At 37.7% G+C, this 15,933-nt stretch overlaps 1 protein-coding gene across 2 annotated transcripts in view; it reads right to left on the minus strand.

Annotated features, from left to right (window-relative positions):
- Nucleotides 1-505: 505 nt before the first annotated feature.
- Nucleotides 506-15,933, minus strand: part of IL7R (interleukin 7 receptor) — a 29,093-nt gene continuing 13,665 nt past the window's right edge. For both annotated transcript variants that reach the window (XM_058173306.1, XM_058173305.1), the window contains exons 2-8: nucleotides 13,262-13,397; nucleotides 11,487-11,644; nucleotides 9,988-10,142; nucleotides 7,116-7,290; nucleotides 3,836-3,923; nucleotides 3,656-3,731; nucleotides 506-3,069 (exon numbers count right to left, since the gene is read on the minus strand). In XM_058173306.1, the coding sequence (XP_058029289.1) occupies nucleotides 2,572-3,069; nucleotides 3,656-3,731; nucleotides 3,836-3,923; nucleotides 7,116-7,290; nucleotides 9,988-10,142; nucleotides 11,487-11,644; nucleotides 13,262-13,347 (1,236 nt within the window). In that variant the 5' untranslated portion in view covers nucleotides 13,348-13,397 and the 3' untranslated portion in view covers nucleotides 506-2,571. The remainder of the gene's footprint in view (nucleotides 3,070-3,655; nucleotides 3,732-3,835; nucleotides 3,924-7,115; nucleotides 7,291-9,987; nucleotides 10,143-11,486; nucleotides 11,645-13,261; nucleotides 13,398-15,933) is intronic.

The raw sequence follows: 15,933 nt of genomic DNA on the forward strand, positions 1-15,933 counted from the left end.
TGAGAGTTTGGCTTCCCCCATTGACTTCGCTTGCCAGAAGCCGGCTGGTAAGATCACAAATGGTGGTCATATGACCCCAAGCACTGCAACCATCATAAATACATGCTAGTTGTCCGTACTCAAATTTTGATCAGGTGACCGTGGGGATGCTGCAATGGTCATAAGTCAATTTTTTTCAGTGTCATTGTAACTTCATATGGTCACTGAACAAATGGTTGCAAACTGAAGATTACTGGTGCACAGAAGATGGGTAAAGGAATCCTCAGTCTACATTTTTTCTTTATTCAAAATTTCGTAAAGAGTTAGGACAAGATGGATAGATTTTAATTATTGGTAATACCCTGGTCCATAATTTTGTTGGCAATAAATATTTAGCTACAATGATTTACTACCTTCTGTTTAAGAAAGACAGATGGAAGAAAGCTGTAGGTATTATTCATAAATAATGCTTATGGATTAAAATTAAAACTATTGGCTAACATTGACTGTTTCTTAATGACTTTATTTAAATGCCACTTCAGCATTCAATTCAAAGACATTTATTATATTTATACAAACATAACTATTATTCCATCAAAATAAAAAAAAATAACCATATGAAACCACTCCTCATAAAAATGAAACATAGCAGCGAATAACATGATAAGTACAAGGCAAGATTATACATCTATTGAAAAAATATAGGATACATAATGATAAAAAATTTTAAATTGTTTTAGCATCCCTTGAATATTTCTTGGAGAAAGCTAAATCAAAAGCAGCAGTGATTTATAGTGGAATTCAAGTGTTAACTGGGATAGTTATAGATATTAATGCCGGGGTACCCAACCCCCAGTCTGTGGACTGGCCCCAGCCTGCGGCTTGCCAGAAACTGGGCCGCACAAACAAGCAAAGCCCATCCGCGGGATGCAAGCAGCACATGAAACCACGTGTCAGGCCTGGAAACCATGCTAGACTTTAGGGTTCCAGACGCTGCCACATTTTCCCCTGAGGGGAGGAAGGGGGGCTGAGGGGTATGGTAACATTCTTCAAGCGGTCAAGGTCGGATGGTGTTTACATCTGCAGGAAGAGTGGCAAGAAGATATTCAAATGAACTGGGAGAACGTGGGACCATGTGACCATCAAAGGGGTCAGGGGGGTGGGACTCTTGGGGTTTGTATAACTGGGAAAAGAATCCAGAAGTTCAGTTTTGGAATTTCACTCATCGTGTGCCAGTTTCCTCATGCTAGTAAAGAGCTCTGAAAGACAATGGCTTCTGAGGTTTTTTTATGCAGAAGAGGTTTTTCTGGAACCTTGACACTACGCCTCCCCCGCCCCCGGTTTGCAGAAAAACCTCTCTCCGCAGAACCAGTCCCTGATGCCCAAAAGGTTGGGGAAGGCTGATATAGTGAACTGATCACTATAGCTAGTAATCTAGACATACTGGTGGAATAATTTTTTTATTAAATTATTATTATAGGCAAAATAAAATACTTCACATAACATACAGTTTATATCTGTGATGGCGAACCTATGGCATGCATGCCACAGGTGGCACATGGAGCAATATCGGTGGGCACGTGGGCTCAGCTCCGGTGCGCATGCATGCACCGGCCAGCTGATTTTCGGGCCTTCTGGGCCCAACAGAAATCACCAAACGGGCCATTTCTATCCTCCAGAGGGCCTCCTGGGGGTGGGGAAGGCCATTTTCACCCTCCCAGACTCCTAGAAAGGCTCTGGAGCCTGTGGAGAGTGAAAAACAGGCCTACTGGGCCCACCGTGCCATTGTGTGCCAAAAGCGGAGGGGAAGCGCGGATGGGTCATGCGCACATGCGTGGGGGGCGGGGTGCATAGAATTATGGGTGTGGGCACGTGTGTGCGTGACCCCCCCGTGGTCCCCCTGCTTTTGGCACACAATGGCAAAAAAATTACCCATCACTGGTTTATATTATTCATATCCACAAGGCACTGTGTAGACCAAGACAGGGAGTGGTTTTAGGAGGGAAGTTCTCAAATTAAGACAGGAGAAATCTACCAATCCTAATAACAACGTAGAACTTCTTGGGGAGCAGCAAAGAGGATGGATTACACTATTGTCTCTTTTCTGAATGTTCAGAGCTTCTTCCTAGTTACTCTGGAAAAAAAGGATGCTACATTGAAGGAACTTGCTCCAATTCAGCAAGATTTATTTTTCATTAAACGGTCAGGAATCGCAAGATAGATCCACAAGATCAAGTGCTCCAGTATCGTCTGATTACTGCTGAATCATAATAAGGAAGATGTGGAAATTCTCCAATATCTGCACTGTCATAATTCCATCCAGCCATTCAGACCTGGGTTCTTGAACCCAAATGAAAATGGCGGTAGATAGAACATTAATTCCTAAAGATTTTGTTCTGAATCTTAACTGACTTCACAAAATAATGTCTGTGGAGATTCTGTCATCCAGGGTTGTCTCTTTTGTTTTTGTTTGAAGATGTTTCATTTCTGATCAAGAAGCTTCTGCAAGTCTGTTCTGAAGAAGCTTCTTAGATGAGAAATGAAACATCTTCAAGGAAAAACGAAATCCAGTTGTCTTTTGAAAAAGCACTCTTAGAGCCCCTTATTTTCAAAAAAGCTTGCCATTGTGACGTAGGTTTCTTCTTTATTTAATACCCTGGTCTCCCCGTTGGAATAAGTGTGGTCACAAGACCCTGTTTTTAATTCAGGGGGGGAAATGTGGTCTATTGGGACCATGGAATATTTACACAGATCATTGCTGTTCCAGCCATGTTGGTCAGCAATTCTGCCCTCATTGTAGAGATTGATGCTGAGGAGTGAATGATCATCAGAGGTGTCCTCACTTCCACCGTGGAGCTTGCCCTTCATCTCTGTTGACAACATTCCTTCATATGCCAGAGGGAGCTTCAACCATCCATGATGAATATGGTTCAAGTTGCTTTTTGGTTCCACCAAATCCTCAGTCTCTGCATCCAGATTATATGGAGGGGGCTGAAGGTGGGCAACTTCTGATTTAGCCTGGATGCTCTCCACCTTATGGATGTCAACATATCCCAGACTCTCAGGGTTAAAGAAACTGGCGTCAGAGTTCTACACAGATAAGAAGATATTTATCCGGGAATAAGTTCAATGTATTTCCAAAGTTGTAAAGTAAAGACATTAATTCGTTAAAAAATATATATATACAGGTAGTCCTCGACTTACGATCACAATGGAGCCCAATATTTCTGTGGCTAAGTGAAACATTGTTTAAGTGAGTTTTGCCCCATTTTACGACCTTGCTTGCCACAGCTGTTAAGTGAATCTCTGCAGTTGTTAAGTTAGTAATGTGGCTACTAAGCGAATCTGCATTGTCAGAAGGTCGCAAAAGTGGATCACATGATCCCAGGACACTACAACCGTCATAAATATGAACCAGCTGCCCAGCATCCCAATTCTGATCAGGTGACTGTGGGGATGCTGCAACAGTCGTAAGTATGAAAAATGGTCATAAATCACTTTTTTTCAGTGATGTTGTAACTTCAAACGGTCATTAAATGAACTGTGGTAAGTATATCTCGCTTAGCAACAGAAGTCTGGGGCTCAGTTGTGTCCATAAGTTGAGGACTACCTGTATTTCATTTTATGTTGAAGGTCTGCAGGCAGGGCTACTTTTTCCTGAAATAAAAGTACTAACCTTTCTTAGTTTGTTGCAGAATTTATCCAGAGTTTTTTTATGGTTAGGGATGGTGGGCCAAACAATTGCTTTGATCCTGAAGATGATTAAAAGCAACATTAGTTAGGAACTATCTTTCAGTAACCTTCATGAATAAGTCTTATATGAATTAGAATTGTGATTGTTTTTTTAAAAAATTACCTGTTTTTCCAAAATATTGGAACCAGAAGAATTACAACAAAAAGCACGAAGAAGCTTGCAGTAGATACAGTTATCAGGACAACTTTGTCTGAGGAAAGAAATCTTAGCTCTAAAAATGATACAGATTTTCATTGGGAATCAAAGCATGACATTACAGGTAATATCCATTTTATATGAGACATTCATTAATTAACCTCCAGAAACCTATGTCCTGCCAGAACCCAGCTCTGGTGCTGGGTAACTTCTATTCCAGGGGTCTCCAACCTTGGCAACTTTAATACTTGTGGACTTCAGCTTCCAGAGTTCTTCAGCCAGCTTTGCTTTGCTGGCTGAGGAATTCTGGGAGTTGAAGTCTACAAGTCTCAAAGTTGCCAACGTTGGAGACTCCTGTTCAGTTCTGTGCCATTAGCCTAGCTCCTGCCTATCTCATTTATGATATATTTATTTATTTTATTTATTTATTTTGTCACAACAATATATATGACTATCATACAAAAGATTATATAGTATATAAACATATATATGAGTAAATATTAGGAGGTATAAGCATATATATATATATAAGAAGAAGAAAAGAAAAACAATAGGACAGGAACAGTAGGCACGTTTGTGCTCTTATGCACGCCCCTTATATATGTATATGGTGTTTCATGATACTGATTGAAGGTGTTTACACATCAATTATGACTCCAGGCCTCATAACAATCCAAAATCTTACGTTTGTCCCCCATCTGACATTGCTCACCCATAATTCAACAAATTCAAGCAGGAAAGTTTGGAGATATATGCTTAAGGAATGAACACTGCAAAACCAATTCTTGCAGTCTTCTACGGTAAAGACATTCTATAGAAGAGGAACAAAGTACAAAGTTTTGTTCTTCGCTATTGTAGAAGGGAAGACTAGGTTTAATGGGACTATGCAACCGTACAGTAAATTTGAATTAAACACTGCATGAAAATTCCTGACTGAGTAATTCAGCAACGGAATGAATTAAGTTGGTGACTTTGCTTCCACCAAAGTTCCCGCAGCAGAAGCTGGTGATCTCCAAGCTCCAATCCTTCTAATTATCAAGGACTCTTGGACTTCATGGTCTCATGACGTTTGTGGTGATACCTCTGGCCCCTGATTCTTCTTTGCTTTTCTTCCAATTCACCTAGAATTAAATGTCCTGCTTCTGACCAACCTCTTCTCTATATGTACTGAAATCAGATCCTAAATTGTCAACATAGTACAATTACTCTATTACAGTACTCATTCCTCCATGCAGTATACTTTTATAAAACAGCTATGGGGGGGAGGGGTCTGGAAAGGAGGCAAGGCAGTTTTCCTGCCAAAAATTCTTTCCCACAGCTATTTGTGTCTTTGAAAAGTACACAATGAAAGAAATGTTAATCATTTAACATCACATCTGATAGGTAAGGCGTGGAATTTGGTCATGATATATCAGCTATTGTCAATTATTAACTGGTACTGGTAGCAGTTATAACAATGGCATGTTATATTCAGAAAGCTTTGCTGATGTATAATTTTTTTGACCCTAATCAAAGTACAGGTGGTCCTCAATCTATGGCCACAATTAAGCCAAAAATTTATGTTGTTAAGTGAGAAATTTAAGAGTTTTGTCCCATTTTTATGACTTTTCTTGCCACATTTGTTAAGTGAATCACTGCAGCTGTTAAGTTAGTTACACGGTTGTTAAGTGAATCTGGCTTCCCCATTGCCTTTGCTGGTCAGAAGGCCACAAAAGGTGATCACATGACCCCAGGTCACTGCAACTGTCTTAAATGTGAGTCAGTTGTCAAGCATCCAAATGCAAATCACATGACCATGCGGGAAGCTGCAATCAATATATATATTGATGCTTATACCTGCTAATATTTACTCATATATATGTCTATATACTATATAATCCTTTTTATATGATGTTGTGACAAAAATAATAAATAAATAAATAAACGGTCCTGTCTGAAAAATGGACATAAGTCACTTTTTTCAGTACCATTGTAACTTCAAACAGTCACTAAGTGAACTGTTGTAAGGCGAGGATTACCTGTATTCTTTTTCTTCCATTTAATTGCATCTGATTCTCAGAGACTGTCTGGACAAGTTCCCGGCGAGGATTACTTCTGCTATTTTACCTTTTTATTTTGCCTCCCCTCCCCTCCATTCCTGGAGGACACCAATGTCTGGTTGAGCTACCAGTTTTTCAGGGCTAACCACCAAATATTAGAAACATTTAATTGGATCCATGATGATTATATATACCATCATGGTATATATAATTTTTCTCAATCAGGATTCTGTGAATTTGTCCAGATTCAGCCAATTTTGTATTTAATTCTTGGTATACTGTGCATTTATAAATCTTTATTAATGTTTTAATATATATATAGGTTGCAGATAGATAGATAGATAGATAGATAGATAGATAGATAGATAGATAGATAGGTGATAGAGATAGGTGATAGATGATAGATAGACAGACAGACAGATAGATGGAGATAAATAGATGATAGACAGATAGATGATAGATGATAGATAGATAGATAGATAGATAGATAGATAGATAGATAGATAGATAGATAGATAGATAGATAGATAGATAGATAGATAGATAGATAGATAGATAGAGATAGATAGATAGGTAGGTAGGTAGGTAGATGATAGAGATAGGTGATAGATGATAGATAGACAGACAGACAGACAGACAGATGGAGATAAATAGATGATAGATGATAGATAGATGATAGATAGATAGATAGATAGATAGATAGATAGATAGATAGATAGATAGATAGATAGACAGACAGACAGGATCTCTTCCTATTTTAACCATAAGAGATTATCAGGCCTAAGTCCAAAGATGAAACAGTGAGATCAATCAAGACCAGTTCTTTATTTGTTTACACAGAATCGAGACTAAAGCTAAACCTTCTAACTTAATATATATAGCCTGGGGGATTCGAGGGTGTGGCTACCCTGAACCTTTTCCTCTCTTCTCCATTCTGTTCAGGACTGTTCAGTCTCTTGTTTTGGGCCCCTCTCTTCCCTCTCTTTGGGAAGCAGTGATGCCCCCCTCCCCATTATTCCTTCTCCAGCTGCACCTTCCATTGCAGATGTTGGGCTCAGAGGAACGAAGGTCCAGAGTCACCCAATGAGTTGCATGAACAAACAGAAACTTCCTTGTCACAGTCCAACAGATTCACCATTGCGCCAGGCTATAAACATTTCTAATATTCTTGATTTCCAATAAGAATTAAATTAAAAATCTAGACTCACTTATTCCACTTGATGTCCTGGCTGAAGTTTTCAAATATTGGGATGAGCTCCAGTCACTCCAGTAGCCTTTGTAATACTCTCCATTGGGCCTTGACCGAACTTTCATCTCATATCTTACTTCTGGCTCAAATTCCTTCCCCAGAAGTTTCAATCTAACAAAATTAGATTCGGTAGTCTAAGACAGGAATAAATTTGAGAATTTTGTGTTAAGTTAAACAAAAATACTCAGCTCCCTGTAACAACATTCTTTCATTTTTACATAGCGAAATCCTTTTTACCTTAATGTGTTCTTCAAATTTGGCTGGGAATATGACAACATCCTACACTGGCATCCAGTAGATTATTTTTCCTCAAGAATATATACCAAATTGTTCATGGAAAATGATCTGATTGGTGCATGATCAGAAAATGATCAGACCGTTTGGCTGCATTCATATACCACAAGTCAGTAGTGGTTTTCACTTACCTTTGCTACCGGTTCGGAACTGTGAGCATGCGCATGCGCAGTGTCCGTGATGATGTCTGGGCAGGTGGGCGGAGCCTCCCGCTGCTGCCGCTACCTGTTCGCCCGAACCAGGACGAATCGGTAGAAACCCACCACTGCCACAAGTGAAGAAGTATGGAAGTCACTTCTTTTTTTATTCCATTCATAGTCTGTTCTCCAACAAAATGCTGAAGCCCAGTGACAGACCGCATATGTCCATTTAAAAGATGGTTTTGGCTACTTTGGACAATGCTGGGAAGAATATCTAACTTAAATTCTGAAGTGCCAATAAAAGTCAATATAGTTTGTTTGTTTATGAGAATTTATATGGCTGCCCACTCATTCTCAGTGACTCAGAGAGCTAATACATGTAGTCGTTGAGTTACAATCGGAACTGAGCCAGAATTAGGGGCTCAATGACGGTCATTACATTCATCAATATTCAAGTGTTTGCCAACTGGTTCGTATTGATGATGGATTGCAGTGTCCCGGGTCATGTGATCACCTTTTGCGACCTTCTGACAAGCAGAGTTAATGGGGAATCCTGCTTCAATTAATAGTAACAACTGCAGTGATTCACTTAACAACTGCGTCAAGAAAGGTCATAAAAAGGGGTGAAACTCACAATGAATGCCTCATTTAATTTTGGGCTCAATTATAGTCCTAAGTCAGGGAGTATCTGTACAAACTTTTGTGAAATGCATCTGGGACTGGGACAATGTAAGACATTCACGCTCTGTAGTCATAATAGGCCAACTAAAGTCTTGGATTCAAAACAGAAGGAATTCTATTAGCAGAAATAAGTCTGGATCTGCATTAGTTATCCTAATACTAAATCCTGCTAGAGGCAGAATTTAAACTAAACAGATGCTAAATCGGAAAGTTTGGGTCAAATCAAAAGCATTGCCTGAACAATGTTGGTAAGCTGAATTACAAATCTGTTTTGTTGTAATCAAGCAATGGTTTGCATTAGAGACTAACAGAAACAATTTGTGAGGGGAAAACATTTCCTCAGAAAAAAGAATGTTTCTTGTTAAATTCTCCATGTTTCCAGCCAGTTAATTATTTTCATCACGAACTACTAGGGGTGAAGTTGGATATAGCAGCAGGGGCGGAATTTCTAACGTTAGGAAGGAATAAACTTAGGGGCTGGGAAGTGGCTCACCAGGCTAATGTAGCCTGTTATTAACACACAGCTGCCTGCAGTTACAATTACTGCAGGTTCTAGTCCCACCAGGCCCAAGGTTGACTCAGCCTTCCATCCTTTATAAGGTAGGTAAAATGAGGACCCAGATTGTTGGGGGGGCAATAAGTTGACTTTGTAAATAAATATACAAATAGGATGAGACTATTGCCTTACACAATGTAAGCCGCCCTGAGTCTTCAGAGAAGGGCGGGATATAAATTCAAATAAAAAAAAAATAAACTTATAGAATAGAATAGAATAGAATTTTTTATTGGCCAAATGTGATTGGACACACAAGGAGTTTGTCTTGGTGCATATGCTCTCAGTGTACATAAAAGAAAAGATACCTTCATCAAGGTACAACACTTACAACACTTAATGATGGTCATAGGGTACAAATTTAACACTTAATGATACAACACTTAATGATAATCATAGGGTACAAATAAGCAATCAGAAAATACATATGTATCAAGTGTATACACACTCAAATCAAATCAAATCAAATCAAGTTTATTACAGTTGAAAACTGGAGACCAGAACCAATAAAAACACTTGGGATATCCAGTTAAAAATTCTAGAATAAAATAATAAATAACAGATAAAATCTGTATGAAAATCCCAATTTGGCAACCAATCTGTCAGTTATACATGGCCTAAATACAAGAATATCAATCCTTAAACTGTGAGGCCCATAGTCATTAAATACTAAAATGCAAAAGAGTAGTAATCCAAAAGGGTTTGCTACATTAGTTGTGTAAAATAGCTATGATGAATTCATCATGTGTTCCCGACGAATCCCCAGTGCTGCTGTGCAGAATCTAGCCACCTGTGCTGTAATCACAATCTGTTCGTACTTAAGCAGACACTGGAGATAAGCAGTGTCAGATAGGCCAGGATACCTATCAATTATTGGGGCAATATTTTTTTAAAAAATATCTTTATAGAAAGAGCATCATTCAAATATTGATTTCCATTGGCTTTTGAAAATAAAAACCTAGCCTATACTCCACGTTAGAAGTTAAAAACAGCTATTAGCTTTTTATTCACTCTAAACTTTTTAAAATTAGGCATAGGCTAAAGAAAAATTAACCAAGGCTCTCAAAACATAATTTGCATGGCATCATACACCAAACAGCCCTTGTTTGCAGGCATACCACTGAAAGCAAGTAGAAAATGCAAAACTACTCATTCTTACTTACAGTCCAGTTTGTATTTTCTTGTCGGTAGGCTAACTGATGTATTAATTTGTTTTCAAGGAATGCGTTTGCTACATATGGCGTTGAGAATTGAACAAGATACTCATTTGCTTTTTCCTGGTAGGTGATATTTAAACCAAAAGGTGCTTCAGGTTTAACTGCAAAGGACAATGTAAAGATAAACAGCACATACACACAGAAAATCACATGCACAAGTCTTAAACTGCTGGTTGTTTAAGCAAATTGTGAGCCCAAATTCAAATGAGGCCATGCGGGTAGTCTAGAAGATTACCAAGGTCTAGAAGACTAGAAACCTCCAAGGTTTCTTCTAGCTCTGTTCTCATTGATTGATAGTCCTTGACTAAGAACCATTCATTTAATGGCTATTTGAAGTTACGATACTGGAAAAAAGTGACTTATGACTGATCCACACATTTTTGTCCATTGCAGCATCCTCACAGTCATGTGATCAAAATTCAGGCACTTGGCAACTGGTAGGTATTTACAATGGTTGTGCTGTCCCAGGATCATGTGATTGTCCCTTTTAACTTTCCAAGGGGCTTCTGACAAGCAAAGTTAATGCAGGAAGCCAAAATTGCTTAAAGAATTCACTTAACAATTACAGTGATCACTTAACAACCATGGTGAGACAAGTGATAAATTCAGACCTGACTCATTTCACAACTGGCTTGCTTAGGAATGGACATTCTTGTCCCAGCTGGGTTGTAAATCAAGAACTACCTCTCCATAAATTTAAGCAAGGGTAGTTAATATTTAGATCTCTTCTCCTCCTTTAGTCAAACTTCATCACCTCTAGACTCAGAATCCAACTAAAACCAACAATTATTAAAAAAAATTATTTCTACCACATACTAGAATGCCTGTTTTCATACTTTTAAGCTACGATATATTAAAGCTGCAGTGATAGGAACATGACCCTGGAAAGCCTGATTAAACAGGGAAGCTTCCTTCTGAGTAGTTATGCATACAATAATATTCATAAATTAATCAGACTTATTTTTTGGCATGGAAGCATCATTTCAGTGTTAATTCACTGGCTAAAATACATCTAAATAGTTAAGGAAATGATGTGTTGTACTTATTTTGCATCTGTGAATCTAGAAGTGTTTTTCAGAGTAACTTTAAGATCTGAGAACTTCAATTCCCAGATTTCCACAATCAGCATACAATTCTGGGAGTTGAAGTCTACACATTGTAAACTTGCTGAGGTTGAACCAAATTGATCTACAGGGCAATTGCTTTGAACTATGTACAATCTTCCACCTTTTACAAGCAGATCCCTTTCCATGGTTTGGATCAACACCATAACATTCTTCTGGCAGTAGAGATCCTATCTTTTTCCTCCAAATTTGGAAATGGGAGAACATAATTGACCACGAGTCTTTGGACTCTGTCTTGATATAACTAAACTTCATGTTGCTCCTGTTTTGGACAGGTTCAAAAATAAATCCAAATGGATCCCACACTACACATTTGCTTACCAATATGAACAGCTTTCAATTTCTGGCAGTTTTTGCAAGAATTGGTCAAAGTGATTGTCAAGCAAACGTCCAAAAGACCAATAAGATCGCTGCTGTCTATAGAACAATTGCCGACAAGGGGATTTTTCATGAAGCAGGATCGGGGTTGAGTCTCATACCTGTTACAAAATATGGTGTAGCAGTGAAATTTTGGAAAACCTGTCTAGCCAACTGGTTCTGGAAATAATTGAAAAGTAGAATAAAATAGACCTTCAGAAAGCTAGTCAGTTCATTAGAACTTAGACTGTAGTTTGAAAGCTGCTATAGAGTCTTATGGTTAGGAAAGTCATTGCAAGCTTCAGAGGAAGCATTGTGTTTGTTTTGGTCATTTAATTGAGAGACCATGTGAGAACTTTGGGCAGAAAAATTACTTTTATAGTTTGATAGACAAGTAAAAAATTGATACTGAGTTAATTTATGTTCACACAACAATACACAATCTTAAACTGGTCAAATACAACAGCTATCCTACACTTTTCCTGATTCACTGTATTCCAAACTAACTAGGGCATTAGATACTCTTGATGGCAAAAAGATTCTTTTAATATCTTCTAATTTCCCCAATTATCTTGTGACCGAATATTATATCTTTATAATATATTTATAATATATAATGTTCTTTATAATATATAATGTTCTACAAATGAAGTCATGTAATATATCTGTGGTTAAAATAGAAATGCTTTGAGTTGTGTTGTTTACATATGCCCCATTCCAAAAGAACTGGCTAATAAGGGTATCCTTGGGCTAGAATTCTTAGCATTAAGAAATCTTTTCTGTCTTATCTTTAGCATTCATTCATTTTTATGGCAAAGTCCATTTTCCTTTACAAAACTTCATAGTCCTGGAAAGCCAGAAAAAATCATGTGCTTTATCAGCTAATTAAGTTAAAAGCAAGGTAAGTTAATAATTGACAATAAGTTGATTATTAAGTTAATAATCAGCACCATTATGCTATATAAAACTTTCCTGTAAATTTCTCAGTAACGTTCACATCCTTTGCTAAAGTATCTCAAAATCTATCCTTTTTGTTTCTATCGATGAGGCTAAGAAAATTGCAGATATAGTATGATCTGAGGATTTATAGTCTAAGACAGGGATTCTTAATCTGCAACCAAAGACCCCTTAGGAATTTGTGGATAGATTTCAGGAGGTCCATAAATTTGGATGTAAAAAAAGATTACAACTTTATTTTCATTAACTTCTAACTGAAATTTAGCCTTTTATTCAGTAATGAATGCAGGCAACCGGTTAATTTATGAACTCTAGATTCCAAAAACATTCAGAAAAATTATTATACATTGAAAAATCAAAACCAGAATATATTTGATTATGTGCGCTGTTTTCTCCAAACAGATGTAACTGATCATAGTCAACACAGCTTACATTTCAAAGTGCTTTTGTGTTTAAAAATCCATTCAAGGCGTTCTAGAGCTCTAGAATACATTGTCTGATCTCTATGAAGTCTTTTCTGTACCAATGTATTTTCTTTTATGCTTTTAAATATATTTTTCTGAGAAATAATCTGTAGGTTTTACTAGACTCTAAAGACAGGTTAAGTTAAGATTAGTTAAGCATTCACCCAGCGCAGGCCAAATAACGACCCCGAACCAATTTCTGAAGCTCCAGAACCCCCCCAAAATCGCATCCCCCAAATTCTGCAGCCAATTTTTTTCATTTTATTAATCTTCTAGCATTCATGTAATCGTTTTTGAATACATTAGAAAAGTTCTTACACAGAAAAACTGGCATTTGTCTCATTTAGGTTCATCTCTGTCCCAGTAGCATCACAAATTATGAAAATGCTTTGGAATCCTGGCATTTGAGTGAAACACTTAAAGCTGTTTTCTTGCTCATCGTCCGTACAAGTACCTAAGGAGAAAGAATTACAAAATAAATTCCTCAAATTTCATATTTAAAGCACTTTATAAGGAGTCTTATCAAACAAAATAGAGTACACATTCCTGAAAACAAAACTGACTTCTTTCCCTCCATTTCTTCCTCTATTTAATTACTATAATGTGGTAATGTGTGAGAAGAATCCAGGAACTCAAAGCAGTCTGTAGGTTTTGTCTGGATCCAGCTTTAAACAAAGCGTAATTCCCCAATCACAACAGATGTTTCAGCTTCCAACCCAGTTCAAAATGCTCTTTATCTTTTTTAGGACATTATGTGATTTACCACCAATGGTGGGTTTCAAATTTTTTTACTACTGGTTCTGTGGGTGTGGCTTGGTGGGCATGGCAGGGGAAGGATACTGTAAAACCTCCATTTACTCCCCAATCCAGGGGAAGGTTGCTGCAAAATCCCCATTTCCTTCCAATCAGCTGGTACTTGGGAGGCAGAGAATAGATGGGGGCGGGGCTGTTCAGAATTCTTACTACCGGTTCTCCGAACTACTCAAAATTTCAAAATTTCCACTACAGGTTCTCCAGAACCTGCTGAAACCTACCTCTGCTTACCACGAATGCTTCCTCTGATATTGATGTGAGGAACTAAAAGAAAAGTCCAAGTGATAGGTCTCTCTTGAAGGAATACAGAAAACAAGGTGTGTGTGTGTGTGTGTGTGTGTGTGTGTGTGTGTGTGGTTGCATTTGGAATTCCCTTTCAAGAAACCAACTGTTCCTTCTTTTTATTGTTTTTTCAGCATCCTGTAAAAAACGCCTTGCTTTTCTTGTAAGCTTTGTCTGTTGAATTGACTTCATGTTAATTAATTCACTAGCAAGTGAGTTTTCTTTTCTCAGTGCACTGGATGCTTTTAAGTTTTATCACTTTTCTCTGTGCAAAATGAGCTGTAAGCTTCCCTTTTGGCTTACTTAAAAAGAAACGGACAAATATTTTTACATATATAAAAAAAGAAAGCCATTGCTCCCTGGTTAATAAGGCATTTACAGAAAAGTGTCAACACATTCTTCCCTAGATCAAAGAATTTAGACTACCAAGAAAACTTTTGAGCAATTCCACTTTTCTTATGACTCATGGTAATTGCCCTTCTTATTTCATCTGCATATTCCCTAGAATGCTTGCACAGCACTAACGTAAAACTTTTCAAGTTGTAGGTTACAGAGATCACCCTGCAATGTGAAAATGTAAAGGATACTACAGGACATAGTTTGCATACCACAATATGAAGCAGATTTTGTGGGAATTTCTCAACAACAAATGGGAATTTTCATCAAACTTTGCTCGATTAATTTTACCCTCATAACTTGCTGCATGTAATAGAATAATTTTGGAAATCCACGAGGACTAAATTGTAATAGCAATTTTTTTTTCTTCTTCCGGTAAATATATAAATCCATATTGAAAGTACTGAGAGCCGAGGGTAACTTTAATCCTTTTCTGAAGAGCACTTGTGATACCAACAGATTCTCATTTTACAACCCAGTGCGGATTTGCAATATCGCTTGGAAAATGGAAGAATTCTATTTCTCCTGTGAATGGTACCTTTTTTTTTTATTGAAAAAGTTTTTACAAAAATTTTCACTCCCCCTTTTCCCCCCCTCCCCCCCACTCCATCCCCTCCCCCTCCCTCCAAAACCACCCTCCTCCCCCGACTTCCCAGAACAAACACAAGGTATAGTTCAAAAAACAATCATTTGCTAACTTTTCCCTAACACAAATTATAATCCTCCCCTTCTTCTCAAATCCTAACTTCCCCCATACAAATCAAAGATAAATACATCCTAATCATTCAAAAGCAATCTGATATATCTTAATCTGATATCTATTTTGCGTATATTCAAACCATTTTTTCCATTCAGTTAGATATTTTTCTTGTGTAGTGTCTTTCAAAAAGGCTGAGATTTTAGCCATCTCAGCCAAATTAGCAACTTTCAATATACATTCTTCTATTGTAGGTAACTCTTTTTTCTTCCAGTATTGTCCTATCAATAGTCTTGCCGCTGTTATTAAGTTTAAAATCAGCTTAGTCTCAATTACTGTACAGTCCGTAATAATTCCCAATAAGAAGAATTGCGGTAGGAACTTTATCTTCTTTTTCAAAACATTTTGTATGTTTTGTATGTACCAGATCCTTATCCAAAAAGCCTTAATCTTCTTACAAGTCCACCAGATATGAAAATATGTAGCATCATCACAATTACATCTCCAACATTTCGCTTGCATATCTGGATACATACATGATAATTTCTTAGGGTCTAAGTGCCACCTATAAAACATGGTACTTTCTCAGTCTGCTCCGTCCACTATGACCTTCCCTTAGCATAACTTTCAGCAATGCCTGCTCTTTGATACATGTCTGATGTATTATTTATCCCATAGATCAGAGGTCTTCAAACTTGGCAGCTTTAAGACTTAGCTGGCTGGAGAATTCTGGGAGTTGAAGTCCACAGGTCTTAAAGCTGCCAAGTTTGAAGACCTCTGCCATAGATGATTGGGATAAACA

This window comes from Ahaetulla prasina, chromosome 2 (assembly GCF_028640845.1).
Source record: "Ahaetulla prasina isolate Xishuangbanna chromosome 2, ASM2864084v1, whole genome shotgun sequence".
Taxonomy (NCBI): domain Eukaryota; kingdom Metazoa; phylum Chordata; class Lepidosauria; order Squamata; family Colubridae; genus Ahaetulla; species Ahaetulla prasina.